Raw genomic sequence first — 14,459 nt, 5'->3', positions numbered from 1 at the left:
TCTGGCTTTATCACTCTTTAAGCTACATCACCTGACTTCCTCTTTTAATCTGGCCATGACTATGGTCATGTAGAGCGTCATAGTTTGACCCGGGGGCCACTGACCTCGCTGCTGTAGTTTCACAAGATTGGAGTGAAAAAGGTTCGCCACCTCGGTGCTGTGGGGAATCAGTCAAGTCAGATGTTTTTCCCTCTTTTGTGTTACACAAAAGGGTTTAATAACGCTTTTATTTTATGCTTTTTCTCCCTTAAATATTGATCAAAGAACAACCAATGCTGACATTTTTTCTATTTAGGGGAGTGTCCTCTGTCAGCAGAACATGTCATCAAACATATGAATGTATATTCATGAATCTTGTAGACAGAAATGCCTTAGGCTGAAGAATAATTTGACATTTTACTGATTTAACTGTGAAACTAGGGTAGCGATTATATGCCAAATCTCAAGGAGATGTTTGCAGGGTCAAGAAAATCCATTTAACTTTAAAGCAAAGTGACAGGAAGGAGTCTAACAGCAAATCAGTGTTGTCCAGTAGGTGCTATAGGAATTATTTAGACACAACCAAGTAGGAAAAGAGATTCAGATTTAGTGTCATCAAAGTGTAGTTTCCAGGCCCAATATTCAATGCCTTGAAATGTGGCATTTTGATCTGTCCTGTTATACATCCATCCCACCCCTTGATAAAAATGAGTGTGATTCTTTTTTTGAAAACTCCCAGTCAGTTGATTATGCATATGAGTCACTGTGAAATTAGTCCCCTTTGTTTGCTTCTTACATTTCTCTTTTAACAAGAGAATTGGCTCTATTATACAAAAAAAGGGCTAATCCTTCCATCCCTCTCTGCCTGCCTCCACCCGTCCTCTCCCTCCCTCTGTCTCCCTTGCTGGATTTCCTCTGTTTTTCTGTCTTGCTGTGGGGGAAACAAAGGGAACAAAAGAACAAGAGGAGACAGTAAGCTTCTCATCCACTGTAGTGAGTGGTGGTGGAGTGGAGCTCTCAATGGAGTGCTGGGCAGACTGGGTAGACTGGTGGTGCTCTGAGAACTAGGCCAGAGGTCTGTTGACAGCACCCCAGAGTCCAGCTTCAGGACCAGATGAAACGAAGGATTACTGTAAGAAAGACTGTAAGGAGAAGAGGGTAAAAATAGTTGATGTATTGCTCAGAGTCAGTGATTGTTATCGGAGGGATCGGGAAAGATGGAAGGCTCCCTGTACACTGTTGGATTTAAGGCAGGGATCAAGTGGAGGGCAATGCACAGTTTGCCTACCTTTTATGTGTAAACACACCAAAAAAATGAAAGATCCGATTAGCTGATTGCAGATAAACGTCCAAGAATCTGCTTAGAAATCATATACAACTGACGATCCTGATAACTGATCAGATCTTGCCCCATAACCATATGTTGATGTTTTCTTCAGCATCAGAAATATTCCAGGTAGTGATGTCCAAATGAAGCTTCGTGAAGCATTTTCTTTATTTTCTGAGCCCAATAGATGGCGCTCTCTGTTCAACAAAGGGTTGATGTCCGATATATTTCCATTGCTTTCAACCCTTTGTTGAACAGAGAGCGCCATCTATTGGGCTCAGAAAATAAAGAAAATGCTTCACGAAGCTTCATTTGGACATCACTAATTCCAGGTGATTGTTGTCTGTCAGCTCCTGGTGACGGTGCAAACAGATCTTTCTTCTTTTCTCTCATATTTACCAAAATGCAAACAACTACAGCAGCCCGATCAGGCGTTGTGACCCAACCAATCACCAGTGATGGACGCATCCAGGGGCGAACTTGCTGTTTTTCCACATCAACCCAATAAATACATCATCACGAGTTTGTATGTATGCGAGTCGACTTACAGCTGTGTCACTCTCACACCTGCTAGTTGCCATTTTACCATTAGCATTTTTCCATTAGCTATGTTTTGAATCCTGCCTATTAAACACAAGCACAACACCAGATCACTGGTGGAGATGAACCACAGAAACTCATTAGGTTTATCACTTTGGCTTCTCTGTAAGAAATGTATGAGGAAAAACCCATCCAGTAAAGAAAACACTGGACATCTATTTTCCCGGGGCGTCAAACAAAGACCAACCAATTTGCTGTCTTCCATGACCTTTTATACCCTTTCACCTGCTGACTGTAGCCAATCAGGGACAATCTCTTGAATCAGAGCAACTCATTAACTTTGTAACTGACTTACATTACTACAGGAAAAATTAGCCACAAAGACATTTTAAAGGGGAAGCGCACTCTTTCTTCTTCAAGGGTCAGGCAGGTCAGGCAATTAACAGCATGTTCTCATTCCAAGGACATCAAATACCAATGCTTTGTCAAGCACCTTGGCTTCTGATACCAATGCACGAGGCAACCTTTGGTGTATAAGACACACCAGGCGTTCAACTAACCCATCTGCTTTATTATTAGACACTCAGAGAATATGCTGTGTTATGACATCATAGTAAGACCAAAAAAGGTTAATAGGTCAACAAAATCAGGACTTTAAACCAGGAGGCCGCTGTTCGTGTCCCGAAGTGTTTTGAGTGGTTTTCAAGTTACGTTATGTTATGGTGTTTAAGTTTTCATATGTATTTTCATCCCAAACATGATATTTGTCCCTCAACCCAAGTAAATGCATTTTACTTAAGCCTGACCAAGCGTTTACTGTGACTATAATGGAGTAGCATAGGAGCTGCGCTACCCAGTGCATAAGAAAGTGATGCCAAGTGACCTGGCCAAGCATCAGTAAATAACAAGTTGGCATTAAAAAAAACCTGTGTGAGCAGAAAGAATAACACATAAAGTGCATTTAAAGTGCATTAAACCTCTTCCCATATGAACTGTTGTAGATCTATAGTTCCACTGGGAACCTATTCTGGAGTTTACATTCCCTGCTGAGACATGTGACTACGCCGTAAGTCTGAAAGTAATGGGAGTCATATGCAAGCAAAAACAGTCAAAGGGTCAATTGCTGATTGCCAGTGATCATTAACTGTGGATCAGAGCTGATAAAGCTTTTTATTCAAAACCACTAAGAGCATCTAGAGGGGACGGGACACAGGAGCGAGGGAGCGATTGTGGGGTGAAAGAGGGGTGAAGGAAAGGAAATAAAATCAATCACAGTGCTGTAAAGAGCATGGACTGCCACTGGAAGAGAGGAAGGAAGGAAGGAGTCTTACACTGTGTCTGAGGTCAGGACTAACGCTGCCAGGCGCCACCCATGTCTTACGGGTCGGGGATCCATTGTCCTGTCCAAATGCAGCATGCTGATCGCTCTCCAACTTTAAGATTCATGGGTGAAATAGAAGCCAGATCTCTGATGTCAGCAGCCTGAATGGGAGGTAGCATACAGGAAGGAAGGGTAGAAAGGATGATTAAAAGTGAAGAATCAAGTTGAAGTGTACAAAGCTGGAAATTCCCTAATTTCATCCCATGAATCTAAGACAAAATACACTGAGTGCTTTGTATTTAAAATTAAATGGAAAAAGCAGGGAGGATATTTTTAGCTGCGATTACACAGGGATGAATCAGGTGCGTGTGTGTGTGTGTGTGTGTGTGCATGCATGCCCTGCTGACTTTTTTCGGTGACACAGGAAATGGTGATGTAATAGTATACAATCCAAGAGCTTTTTCTCACACTCCCTGTCTCCTGCTCTGTGTCTCACACACAGATGAATTGTGCGTGATAGTCAATGTCCGACCATCATGTGAGAGCACTGGTTTCTGGTCGCGGGTCTTCGAGCTTTCTGGTCGTGACAAACACTCACAGACACATTTTTGGAGCGTGTGATGGATCCACAATGCAGAGCTTTGATGTTGGACAGATAGGCCCTGTCTTTGTGATTTGTCATTTCTCCACGCAAGATCTTTAAAGTGCCATCAAAGAAAGTTATCAAATGTCTAAGAGCTGTATTTGTGCTGTGCACCACGAGTGAACATTCTGTATCATCGCAGTCTCATTTCATGTCACTCACCATACATTTTAAACACATTTATTTCAATTGGAAGTTGTTAGGTTAAAATAAGTACGTAGTATGTACGTTGGCTGGCCTCTGTTCCACTAGCATCTAATCTCTCAATGACAATGACTTTGATTGGACATTCTTAGAAAGTTAAAGGCTTCCTCTGGTTAACTGTCAATAATCTATCTATATGAGAATTTAACACTTAGTGATTTTAATTTTAATTTGGGAGTTTGGTTTCTCATCATTTAATTAAAGTCCAGGGCATGTGTCTGAGCAGTAAAAATATCATGAATAAAACTAACTGGTTAGTGTAAGAATGTTGAGCTTCATTACGTAGGGAGATGTGAGGATAAAAGAGAAACTGGAGGAAAATAGGTGATTTCTGGTGAAGCCACAATGTGACCTGAACACAAATCCAGACCGGTGCTGCCTGCCAGCTTACAACTAATGGCTGTCCAGCCTAGTTAATAAACAGGCTAGAGAAATAATGCAAGGTGGAACCGTCCTTCGCTACCTGCCTCAACACACCTTCAGGCTTGTTGGAAATTGTCCTTGTTAATGGCGGCTAATAACATTTATTCATAAAAATGTACCATTTATTTCTTGACAGAAGGAGTGAAAGCCAGGTTATGTCAGCTACTTGATGTCAGTGTGAGTGGGGGAGGACCTGCATGGAAAGGGAAGAAGCAATCACACACTAACATACGCACTCAATCATCGCTTGGTCACTCGCCACCAGGCTCTTTAAGTGGATTAGAATGCCCTGAGATATGTTAATGAGATGCAGGTCTATTTGTGTGTGTTTGTATGAGTGCATATGTGTGTGTGTGTGAGGGGCACTTCAAACAGCCTGGAAGAGGAGGGATCCTGCTAAATGTGTGTGTGTTTGGATGTTGGATGGTGGAGGGGTAGATTTCGGTACCAAGGGGAAATAGGACTGTGATTTCAGACCAAATTAAGCCACATCAAACAGGCCAGATCAAAGAGCCCTTACTCTGTGTGCCCGTCTGACATCATGACAGGATGCCCCCCCCCCCCCCCCCCCAGCACAGGCACACACTTCCTTCCTGCTGTCCTTTTATTTTATTTTTCATTCTTCTTTGCAGTTCCTTAAGTTTCCATTTTCTTCCTAATGCCACATTTCCCGTGTCTTTCTCTTCCTCTAAGGATGTTCTGATGTAAACACAAGCGACCCGCCCCATTGCTCACAACTCACACGCATTTAACCGGGTGATAGGTTAACCTAGATCAAGTGTAATGTAATATGTGAGGCTGGCGGTGTGTGATCGAGCAGTCTGCAGGAAGGCTGGCAGGATGATGGGGGAGCAGCATCCATTAGAGACACAGCTTCAGCTCTGAATTCTGTTTCGCGATGCTGGCTGCTCCAGTCAGAGCCTTTGATGCCGCCGGATGCCAGCGTGGCTGTCAATTGATCTCTGTATATGAATGTGTTTCGGTAGACGGATTAGATGGCTGCATGGGGAGCAGAGGAGGGGTGGCTGCTGGTTATGGAGATGGAGGAAAAGGTGGAGATAGGGTGAAAATGGGGGAGACCCATTGTGCCGAATATTGGAGTGAGGAGGGAGGGGGCTGCGTGGTGGAAAGAGAATAGGGGATTGGATTAATGACATGATGCTAAAAAGGAAAGAGGTGCATTATAAACCTGCAGGGAGAGGTACAGGAGAAGTGAGAGCTGCAGAAATGTCTGTATTTGGTTATAAAACGAGGATTAATAAAAAATGAGTCATTGTTGTGGTTATTATTTTTATTTACAATTAGCCATTAACTGTTTCATCCATCCATCCATCCACCGCTTGGGGGGAGGGGGGGAGCTGACATTGGGCGAAGGTAGGGTACACCAGGTAACCAGTTGATCACAGGGCTGACATGTAGAGACAGACAGGTAACCAGTTGATCACAGGGCTGACATGTAGAGACAGACAAGTAACCCGTCTATCTCAGGGCTGACATGTAGAGACAGACAGGTAACCAGTATATCACAGGGCTGACATGTAGAGACAGACAGGTAACCCGTCTATCTCAGGGCTGACATGTAGAGACAGATAGGTAACCAGTATATCACAGGGCTGACATGTAGAGACAGACAGGTAACCAGTATATCACAGGGCTGACATGTAGAGACAGACAGGTAACCAGTCTATCACAGGGCTGACATGTAGAGACAGACAGGTAACCTGACTATCACAGGGCTGACATGTAGAGACAGACAGGTAACCCGTCTATCACAGGGCCTACATGTAGAGACAGACAGGTAACCAGTTTATCGCAGGGCTGGCATAGAGACAGACAGGTAACCAGTCTATCACAGGGCCGACATGTAGAGAAAAAATGTCACTTATTACAAAACTATCAGGAAATGACTTCATCACCAACTGGTTGATTAAAATGTAACGAAGAATTAAGCACAAGCAAATCAAATAAAAAAAATGAAATAAAACCAAGAATATAAAAGGAATAGAAGTTACAGTGCAGTATAAGCAATTCATATGTTATATTGTTTACTGAAAGGCAGCAGCAAACAGAAAAGTCATCTCCTCCAGACTATGGTTGTTTCGATAAAAACATCTACTACCTCTGTCTCACTCCAAAACGAATGGAAGTTGCTGGACACAAGACATCTCCTACTTCACTGTAAAGTTGATTCTCAGTTTGTATTCTCATTCCAGGCTTCAGGTTTCAACACCACATTTGTGTAAATTGCATAATGAACAAAGTCAACATGTACGTCGTTCTGCACAGTGAGGCTCAAGCATCGCAGCCAAGTTACAAACGGATAGATTTTTGGTTGGAGGAAGACTATTGATCTACACATCCATTGACCGATCAATGTGTTGCCTACAGTAACTGATTGGATTTATACATTTTAACAAATTAATATTGCAGTTTAATAACAATGTATCATGTTCAAATCTTAATCTCCAAATCCACTAATAATAATAGTCTGAACAATGTAGTGGAGGTAAAACGACAATATTTGCCTTTGATTTGATTTGAAGTATGAAGTGGCATAAAAGGATATACTCATATCAGTACAAGTACCTCACTTGTACTTTAGTACAGTATGAGAGTAAACCTACTTCAGATACCTTACTAATCAATAAGTCATATCTGTGAATGTTAATATGTATTGCTGTCTGTGTGTTGCCAGTGCTCCTATCCTGTGTGGGAGGACTTCAGCGCCAAGGCCACCAAGCTGCATTCCCAGCTCCGGTAAGTGTCTTTAACAACATAGCAAAATAACAAGTCTTTCCAACATGTAACACTGTTTACTTGACTGCTGGCAAAACATAACCACAGAATAGGTTATGCTGCATTTGAATGTGTTTCTTTTCTGTTGGCTGATACTGACAAACCAGATGGTCCGGGCGGTCGTAGCTTTAAGACCAGGCCATTTGATTTTGATTTGTGTGTCCCTCCTGCTCTGTTTATACAAATACAGTTGATTTATATATTACAAAGTAATATTCAGCACTTCATTGACTGCACTAAAACCTCACAATAGCTTATGGGATCAGTTGATTGCAGCACTCTGAGTTTATGGGATTGGTTGATTTTATGGTCTGAGTCATCGCAGCACTTGTTCGGCACGGTACTGACTTGGATTGGTTCAAAACCTGCTGGTACCAGCCATGTTAAACATCATAGAACAAGATGGGCAATAGCGTAGGCTATGTATTGCCACTTCTGGGACAGACAACAAAAGGAAAACGTTCTACATTTAACAAAGAGCCAACTCATTTGCTGCTGACACCCGATTCCACAGACTCAGTTAATTAACCCGGTTCAAAGAACTGGTTCATCGGAAAGACTATTCTTTTTTTCTCTGTTTTTCCTGTAGGTGTGGGCAGGGCTAAATATGTGGATAACACTGATTTCAACTGGATATAGCAACATACTACTAACAGATCAAATTCACTGTTTTCAAATGCATTGACCCAATCAAATATGCTAAACCTGACCATTGAATATGCAAGTTCTAATTATAATAGCATTTTATCTTCAATAATGAGAGCTTTCTGTTCATCTAGAACCACTGTTCTGGCTGCTGTAGCCTTTCTGGATGCCTTTCAGAAGGTGGCAGACATGGCGACCAACACTAGAGGTAGGACCAGCTGTAAAGCTCCACTGTGTGTGTGTGTGTGTGTGTGTGTGTGTGTGTGTGTGTGTGTGTGTGTGTGTGTCAAGGAGAGAATTGCAAGCTTGTATGTGTCCCTTTGCCAATTCTGTGTTGTGTTTTGCTTTTCACATGAGAGCACCATTAGGAATCTCATTACGTTATAAAGGGGTGGTGGTGGTGTAGTAAGTTCATTGATGACTCTAAATTGCCTGTAGGTGTTTGGACAGAAGCGTCTTCTAAATGCCCTAAATGTATGAATGGTTGTCTGTCAGCCCTACGATAGACTGGCACCCTGTCTGTCTCTACATGTCAGCCCTGTGATGGACTAGTTACCTGTCTGTGTCTCTACATGTCAGCCCTGTCCAGGGTGTACCCTGCCTTCACCCAATGTCAGCTGGGATCGACTACAGCCCCCCCGCGACCCTGAATACAGAATAAGCGATGGATGGATTACGTTGTTAAGATATTATCAAGCAGCCTGCTAAATGTTCCTTTTTCTGGTGAAAGTGTTTCCACCAGCCCAAAGGTACACTTTGTCCTGAAACTTCAAAGCAGTTGCACTGCATTGTTTACAGAGAGAAGAAATTACCGAAGTGTCTTGGTGAGGTCATAAAAAGCAATTTGTGCAGCACGATATTTAGTTTTACTTTACAGTGCAATAGCACAATTCGTTTTCCTTTCTAGTGTGTTGCAAGCAACATAAGTGAATGTAGTCACCGTGACGCCACCCATTGGTTTGTGGACTACGTTTGGCTGTAGCCATCTTGGTTTTTGGTCATCGCCAACTTTTTTATTTGTAAGACATTTTTAGGCAACCAGAATGTGACAATTATGTCATGAACTGAAAACACACTGTGAGAGGCTTTAACCTGTCGATCCCAAGAGTGTTAGCCCCTAAATCACTCCCTGCTTTTTGGTCTTATTGATTCTAAACGGGACCATATTTTACTAAATGAACATCATGCTGTATAAAAGAAGACTTGAAACTAGTGATTGAGACCACAAACACATGTTGATAATGTTTACTGAAATTTGTAGTGAGAATTAGGGTACTTTTCTCATAGACTTCTATGCAATCAGACTTCTCTATGACACCAAAGGAGTCACCCCCCTGCTGGCCATTAGGAAGAATGCACGTTTTGGGCACTTGGTTTTTGGGTGCAGATACCAGTGTTTTGGGGTAGCAGCTAGAAGTCTGTCATATCTTCATGAAGGACAATGTCAGAAGCATAAAAATCTAGAACACTGTCTTTTCATAAAAACTGTGTTATCGTCAGGCTTTTAGCCTGCAGTGCCAGTTGATGTTCTGGTACACTCACACTTCAAGGCTCACTACCTGTTGAGCTAACTTTGTGTAAAGAATCGTACTAGATATACTCTATCGCAGCATATAAATGTGCCTTCACCTTAGTATTTAGCAAGTGGCTATATTTCTAAATACTTAAAATGTCCATCATTAAGCTATGATGACATTGTGGCAATGTGTTATGTGCTACACTCAGCCAAAGAAAAGTCACTGACCTTCCTACAATTATGGTCAATGGATTCTACTTTGGGTCTTTGGCTTGACACTCTTGATATTCCCTGCGTGGGCTACAAGCTGGGCGCTCGTTTAAACAGAGCGTGGTTTGAGAGGGTCAGAGAAACACTCACGGCCCAGTGGAGGCTATCTGAACATTATAGCCCCACTGAGGGAAGAGAGAAAAACTGTGGCTGTAACACATGAAATTTCTCCTCCTGTTGTGACTGATTGGGTGCAGCTATAAGCCAGTGTATGTGATGCTGCTGCTGTGTGTGTGTGTGTGTGTGTGTGTGTGTGTGTGTGTGTGTGTGTGTGTGTGTGTGTGTGTGTGTGTGTGTGTGTGAGTTTGTGTGTTTGTGTGTGGCCCCAGGTGGGGCAGAGGATACAGGAAGAGGCTCGTGCTGCTTTTATAGGCCAGACAGGAAATCAACAAGCTCTGTCAGCTCATTATGCAACTACCAACGCTGCCACACACATAGAGACGCACAAGTATAGCAAAAATGATGTTGGCATGGAGATGGAGTCTGTGCATCAGAGGCTCTTTGTACTTTCTGAACTGATGAGTCATTCCTGCTGGGCTCCTTTTGTCAGATTGCTGTACAATCGCAGCTCTTTCTCAGTGTCATAGATTTGTTAAATGGATGTTAGACAGAAGATGGCACCAATAATGATGCTCTCTGTCTTCCTGCCATGTGCTACATCAATGTGCCACTTATTGCAGCTTGTGTATGTGTGTGAAACCTAAAGGGTACTGATGACCCTGAGCTCTGCTCTTGTACCGAGGCTCCCATTTATGAGCCTGCGTTGGCTGTGTTTCCATACAGTGTGTCAACGACGTTTTATGTGAACCAAAGTGTTTTCATCAGCTGGATATTAGAATATTATACAGCTCTCGAATAAAATTAAGAGACCACTGCAACAATATCAATTTCTCTGGTTTTACTATTTATAGGTATTTGTTCAAGTAAAATGTTCATTTTTTACATTATTCTATAAACTACTGTTCTGTGAACAATTCTTCCAAAATCCAAATAAAAAATAGACCTAGAGGTTATTTGCAATGTGCAATTCCATTGTTGTGTCACGTAAGACCACTGCTTCTTCTTGAAGCCATCATAGATGGTTTTGCCCTGAGTAGGAAGTCGGAAACATACGAGTTCTGGAATGCAGCAGAAGTCTACTTGATACACCTTATTTCAAAAAGGGGACAGGTAGATGCAAAGTTATTCAGAGCACAGGCAAACAAGATGTATGTACCGACTGGAACTAGAGACTAGCCGGCACTCGTGCTAGATCATGGCATTGCCTGGCTTTCTGCTGGTCCCTGAGGTTTAGACACCACATATTCAGTTGCCTTCCCAAACTGATAAAGTAGGCAGCATGGAGGGTGAGAAAAACTGTTTTTCCTGTGCTTGTGTTAGTGTGTGTGAGAGATTTAACCAAGTGGGTAAGGAGTGAGTGTGCAAGTGTTTGAGAATTCCTTGGTGAGGGGTGAATTTGAGTGCACTTTCAGATGTGTTCTCCACATCGTCAAACATTCACTTTCCCCAGAGGGACTGTGTGTGTGTGTGTGTGTTAGGGCTGGGCGATATGGACTAAAAATAAAATCCCAGATTTTTTTTATACCAGATCCAATTTTCGATTTTAATCGATTTTTTTAAAAACTACTAAAGACAAAATAACTATTTCAATTGTTTTTATTGAGTGACTGAACATGAATTTCGCTACAAGGAATAAATTGCCAAACTTTCAGTTTCACCATAGCTCATTTGTAAAATATAAATAAAGGGTTGCTCTACTCTCTTAAACAAAGAAAATTAATAAAGTGCAAAATTAGCTTTCCCTGTTTGTAAAATAAAGTGCTTCACTGCCTCTAGGGAGGAAAACAAATGTATAGCATCCCTGAATAAAATTTTGCAAACAAAACCAAACATATTTGCATGAAAAATATAAATAAAATCATACATGATGACGTCCTTCCAATATTTTACCCTTTTCGTTTCATATGGGGTACCATATTGCAAATGAAGCAGCTAACGTTACCTGCTTCTTTATGTTTTGAGGCTATCGTTATCCTTCGCAGCAGATTGCAGGGCAACACACTGCTCCCACTCGGCTGCGTGCTTACATTTAAGGTGCTGGAACAGGTTAGTTGTGGCACTGCCTTTTGTTGCCACTGCATTAAAACAGAGTTTACAGCGTACACGCGTTTGCTCTTGGTCAGCTGCTGTAAACCTGAACTATTTCCATACGACTGAGGTGACGGGGCCTTTTTTAGGAAGTAAACCCTCGCTGTTTTCCACGCACGCTGCCTTGTTGACATTGTCAGAGAACTAGTGGAGGGAGGGGGAGGGGAATGGAGCAGAAGGGATGGGAGCCGAGAAACAGCAGTAAAATACCGTGGTTTTTACCCAAGTTAAAGGAAAAATCGATTTTAATTTCTTTAACATCGTCAACAAATAAATCCAATTTCGATATAAAAGCGATAAATCGCCCAGCCCTAGTGTGTGTGTGTGCGTGTGTGTGTCTGTGTGTAGCTTGTCCATTTGACACCATTTTATCAACTTGTGTTTCAGTATCAGTGAGGAGACACACAGTCTGTCATACAGATAAACTTTGTTTGTTTGTTGATTGTTTAGACATTTTAAATGTATTAGTCGTCACTTTTGTCCATGCTGGAAACAGTCTGAGGAATTACAAATATCTGAAAACCACATGAAAGAGAGCGTGTCCAAATCCTGCTGCTGTTACATTTGAACCAGCCACGATTTAACGGTCTCGCTGAGTTAATTTGTTTCAAACTTTAACAGCAGAGCACCCACAGTCCCACATTGTGTTGCAACAAGTATTAAGCTTAATGAAGTCCTCCTGATCATTTGTACAAATCTTTGGTAAGAAGATCACAAGCTGCTGCTTATATAAATACTGTATATTTGGATTAAAATAACTTACAGGATTCAGCTTTAAATATGTTAAATTCACACCAGGGATAGCCAATGCTCGGAGGTCCTATCTGTGTGTGTGTGTGTGTGTGTGTGTGTGTGTGTGTGTGTGTGTGTGTGTGTGTGTGTGTGTGTGTATGTGTCATTTTTAAGTGTTTTTTAGGTTTTATTGTCTGTAGAAAATCACTGTGTACTGCTTTTTTGTCTTTTTTTATTATTATTTTACTCATCAATTCCCCTCTCTATTCCCATAATGATAATAGTACTGTCTATGATGATGATGATGATGATGGTGATGATGATGGTGATGATGATGAAGGTGATGCATCTCGTTATATCCCTTCCTCCCCCTCGTCTCTTCACACTCTCTCTGCAGTAGTAACAGTGAAACCAATGTCAATCCCAGGATTCTCACTATGTACACTTGGCAAAAAGGACCAGCTGTAAAGCTCCACTGTGTGTGCGTGTGTGTATGTATGTGTGTGTGTGTGTGTGTGTGTGCAAAACTTGCATTCAGCAGCCAAGCAGCCTGGCAATAAAAACACCAGACATTCTGTACTATCAGATCATCATTCTCTCTCTCTCTCTCTCTCTCTCTCTCTCTCTCTCTCTCTCTCTCTCTCTCTCTCTCTCACACACACACACACACAGAGACAACCCTCTTTTCATTCATTAGACTTTCATTAGACAAAAGAAAACGACATAGTTAGTTTGAGGCAGCATCACTACTTGGTTAGAAAAAAACATGTTTTTTCTTGAAATTACTATAAAATGTGCAAGAACATTTTCAACCACTTTTCTAGCTTTGTCAAATACTGCTTATGAGGACATGATCAACCCTCCGACCTCTCTTGTTAATGTTTTCTCTCAATGGAAACGGACATTTCCTTTATTGGATGAAATTAGATGAAAAGACTTTGCAGGTAAGGTCATGGCCAACCTGAGGCAAGTAAATCTGACAGTATTCTACTGTTGGCACAAAAGCAGGAACCAAGTGGTGATATATGTTTCACTGTTATGGTTTAAACAGCACTTGTATATTCTTCTGACCTCTCAAAGCGCTTTACACTACATGTCATCATTCACACATTCACACCTTCTCATCCACATGCTGGTCCAACTGAACATAAAAGGAACGAGAGTGATTGTCTTCCTACTAAACAAGAAACAACTGCATGGTGGGAAGGAGAGAAAATAGGCTGGAAAACTCATTTCCACCATGTTTATCTTCTCCGGTGAAGCCAAAGGAAGGGAGCCGGGGGGCAGGAAGCAATGAAGTTTATGAGAAATGTGGTCTTGATTTTGTGAAACATGGCCACTAATAATACTATTGGTGTGACACCACCGAGGCTGCCAGTGATCTTGACCGTGGTCTCATGCGTTAACAGGAGGTTAACCTAGGTGGGAATTTGAATTTGAGAACAGTTTATTGTTTTAAACTTCTACACACAGCACATAAATAAGAGCACATTGATTTCCTGCAAATAGAGAACAGCATATTTGAGGAGAATGACAGTTGTGTAAATGATGCGGAGCAACACTGGAGGATTGTTCCAGATCTCTGAGAAATGAAGTGATGGCTGTATGAAAAGACAGAGAGGAGTGTAGCGAGCAATAAAGACATAAAAAGGGGACAGAGCACTGTTGTGGGGGATTGTGAGGGGGTCTTCAACGGCAGGCCTGTGCTGTCGCTGTGGATACGGACCTCAGCTACAACCCCATATCCCCACTTACTTTAAGGTTAATCTGTTATGTTTACTACTTCTGCATGTAGGTAAAAAGTCGATCAGTCCATCTGGAGAGCAAAAGAGGTGGAACATTTGCTGACAGCAAATCTTAGAATCCATCGACTATCTCGTCTTTTTTTAACATGTATTAGCATTCATATGCAGAT

The 14,459-nt window shown here is 41.8% G+C and overlaps 1 protein-coding gene across 4 annotated transcripts in view; it reads left to right on the top strand.

Annotated features, from left to right (window-relative positions):
- LOC311011727 (protein MTSS 2-like) overlaps window positions 1–14,459 on the top strand; it is a 76,287-nt gene that overhangs the window by 17,448 nt on the left and 44,380 nt on the right. For all 4 annotated transcript variants that reach the window (XM_084006839.1, XM_084006838.1, XM_084006837.1 and 1 more), the window contains exons 2-3: window positions 7,133–7,194; window positions 8,013–8,086. In XM_084006839.1, coding sequence (XP_083862965.1) covers window positions 7,133–7,194; window positions 8,013–8,086 — 136 coding nt within the window. The remainder of the gene's footprint in view (window positions 1–7,132; window positions 7,195–8,012; window positions 8,087–14,459) is intronic.

Source organism: Eutrigla gurnardus (assembly GCF_963514095.1).
Source record: "Eutrigla gurnardus genome assembly, chromosome: 1".
NCBI classification, from domain to species: domain Eukaryota; kingdom Metazoa; phylum Chordata; class Actinopteri; order Perciformes; family Triglidae; genus Eutrigla; species Eutrigla gurnardus.
The sequence above is the reverse complement of the archived record's forward strand: the minus strand, read 5'-3'. Positions and strand labels throughout refer to the sequence as shown.